The sequence below is a fragment of the Penaeus monodon genome, chromosome 34 (genome assembly GCF_015228065.2).
Source record: "Penaeus monodon isolate SGIC_2016 chromosome 34, NSTDA_Pmon_1, whole genome shotgun sequence".
Lineage (NCBI taxonomy): Eukaryota > Metazoa > Arthropoda > Malacostraca > Decapoda > Penaeidae > Penaeus > Penaeus monodon.
In genome coordinates, this window is record NC_051419.1 from 28,281,425 (window position 1) to 28,282,581 (window position 1,157).

At 37.3% G+C, this 1,157-nt stretch overlaps 1 protein-coding gene across 1 annotated transcript in view; it reads left to right on the forward strand.

Annotated features, from left to right (window-relative positions):
- LOC119594676 (phospholipid phosphatase 6-like) overlaps positions 1–1,157 on the forward strand; it is a gene marked incomplete in the record, with an annotated part of 9,073 nt that overhangs the window by 7,310 nt on the left and 606 nt on the right. Inside the window, 1 exon segment of the mRNA XM_037943733.1 lies at positions 637–1,157. Coding sequence (XP_037799661.1) covers positions 637–867 — 231 coding nt within the window.

The window sequence follows — 1,157 nt, forward strand, 5'->3', positions numbered from 1 at the left end:
CATCACTGTTTAGTACGCACAGCTTGGAGCAGGCTAGACTCCATATATTGTGGGTTATAGTTAATGTCATGGACAGTCAATCAAAAGTGATATTCCAGGTAAAATATAACTCTAGATCCACCAAAACCAAACATGATTTCCTTGCATCATCTGACAACTTTCAGGATTAACATCCTTGATTCCCATGCAGAATGAAATACAACCAAAAATATGATGATTCAAAATGGAAAATAAAAATTGTAAACGTACAAGAAGGGTAACTGTCAGTGATCCTGCTCTTACATAAGATGCTTCAACCTAAAATATGTTCTGTGAATGCCCTTTTCCTTTAGTCCACAACATTATTTTGGGTAATATGATAGGGTTCCTTTTATGCCTTTGGATGTGGAATTAGTAATGATAATTAGCTGTTTCTACCATCAACAGAAAGAATTGGATGTACATGTGTTTGTTTGAACTTTAATAAAGAGGGAACATTTAATAGCAAAACATTTTTTCCCGATTTTTGTAAAAAGGAATATATTTTACCTAATTATGTAACTAAACCAAGTACAAAAATGTGAATGCTTTATTATTGCCTCAGAAGATTCATAAATTTCTCTGAACTGAACAGAAGCCAATTTCTGTCCCTTCCAGTATGACCTGTTCTTCTGGTTCTCTCCTGTCCTGGCGGGATGGGGAGCAGCAGTGTCCATCTCTCGTGTCCTGCTCCACCGACACCACATCCTGGATGTCGTTGGAGGAGCCTTTATAGGTATCCTGCAAGCCATTCTCTACAGCCTGACATGGCTCTCTGATGAGTCTGCACAGGGCCTTGTCAACTTCTTCCTCGATGAGACCCAAGTCGGAGCAAGTTACGACGTATAGGGAACTATTATGTACCTTGGTTGACTTGCATATAACCATATATATTCAGGGATTTTATGACAGTGGTTTTCTTTGATTTGCGGTGTGATGTCTATTGTTTATGAAGTGTTTCTACTAAATTGTTTTTTACGTAAATACTTAGAACAGATGTTTTGGCTTTACATAACTAATACTCTTTAGATTTGTCACTTTGCAATGATGCATGTAAAACCAGAGTAGGGATGCTATAGGATAGAAGTCATGATATAGGATTTTCCTAATTATTACAAAGTGGGTGCCCATATATTCCT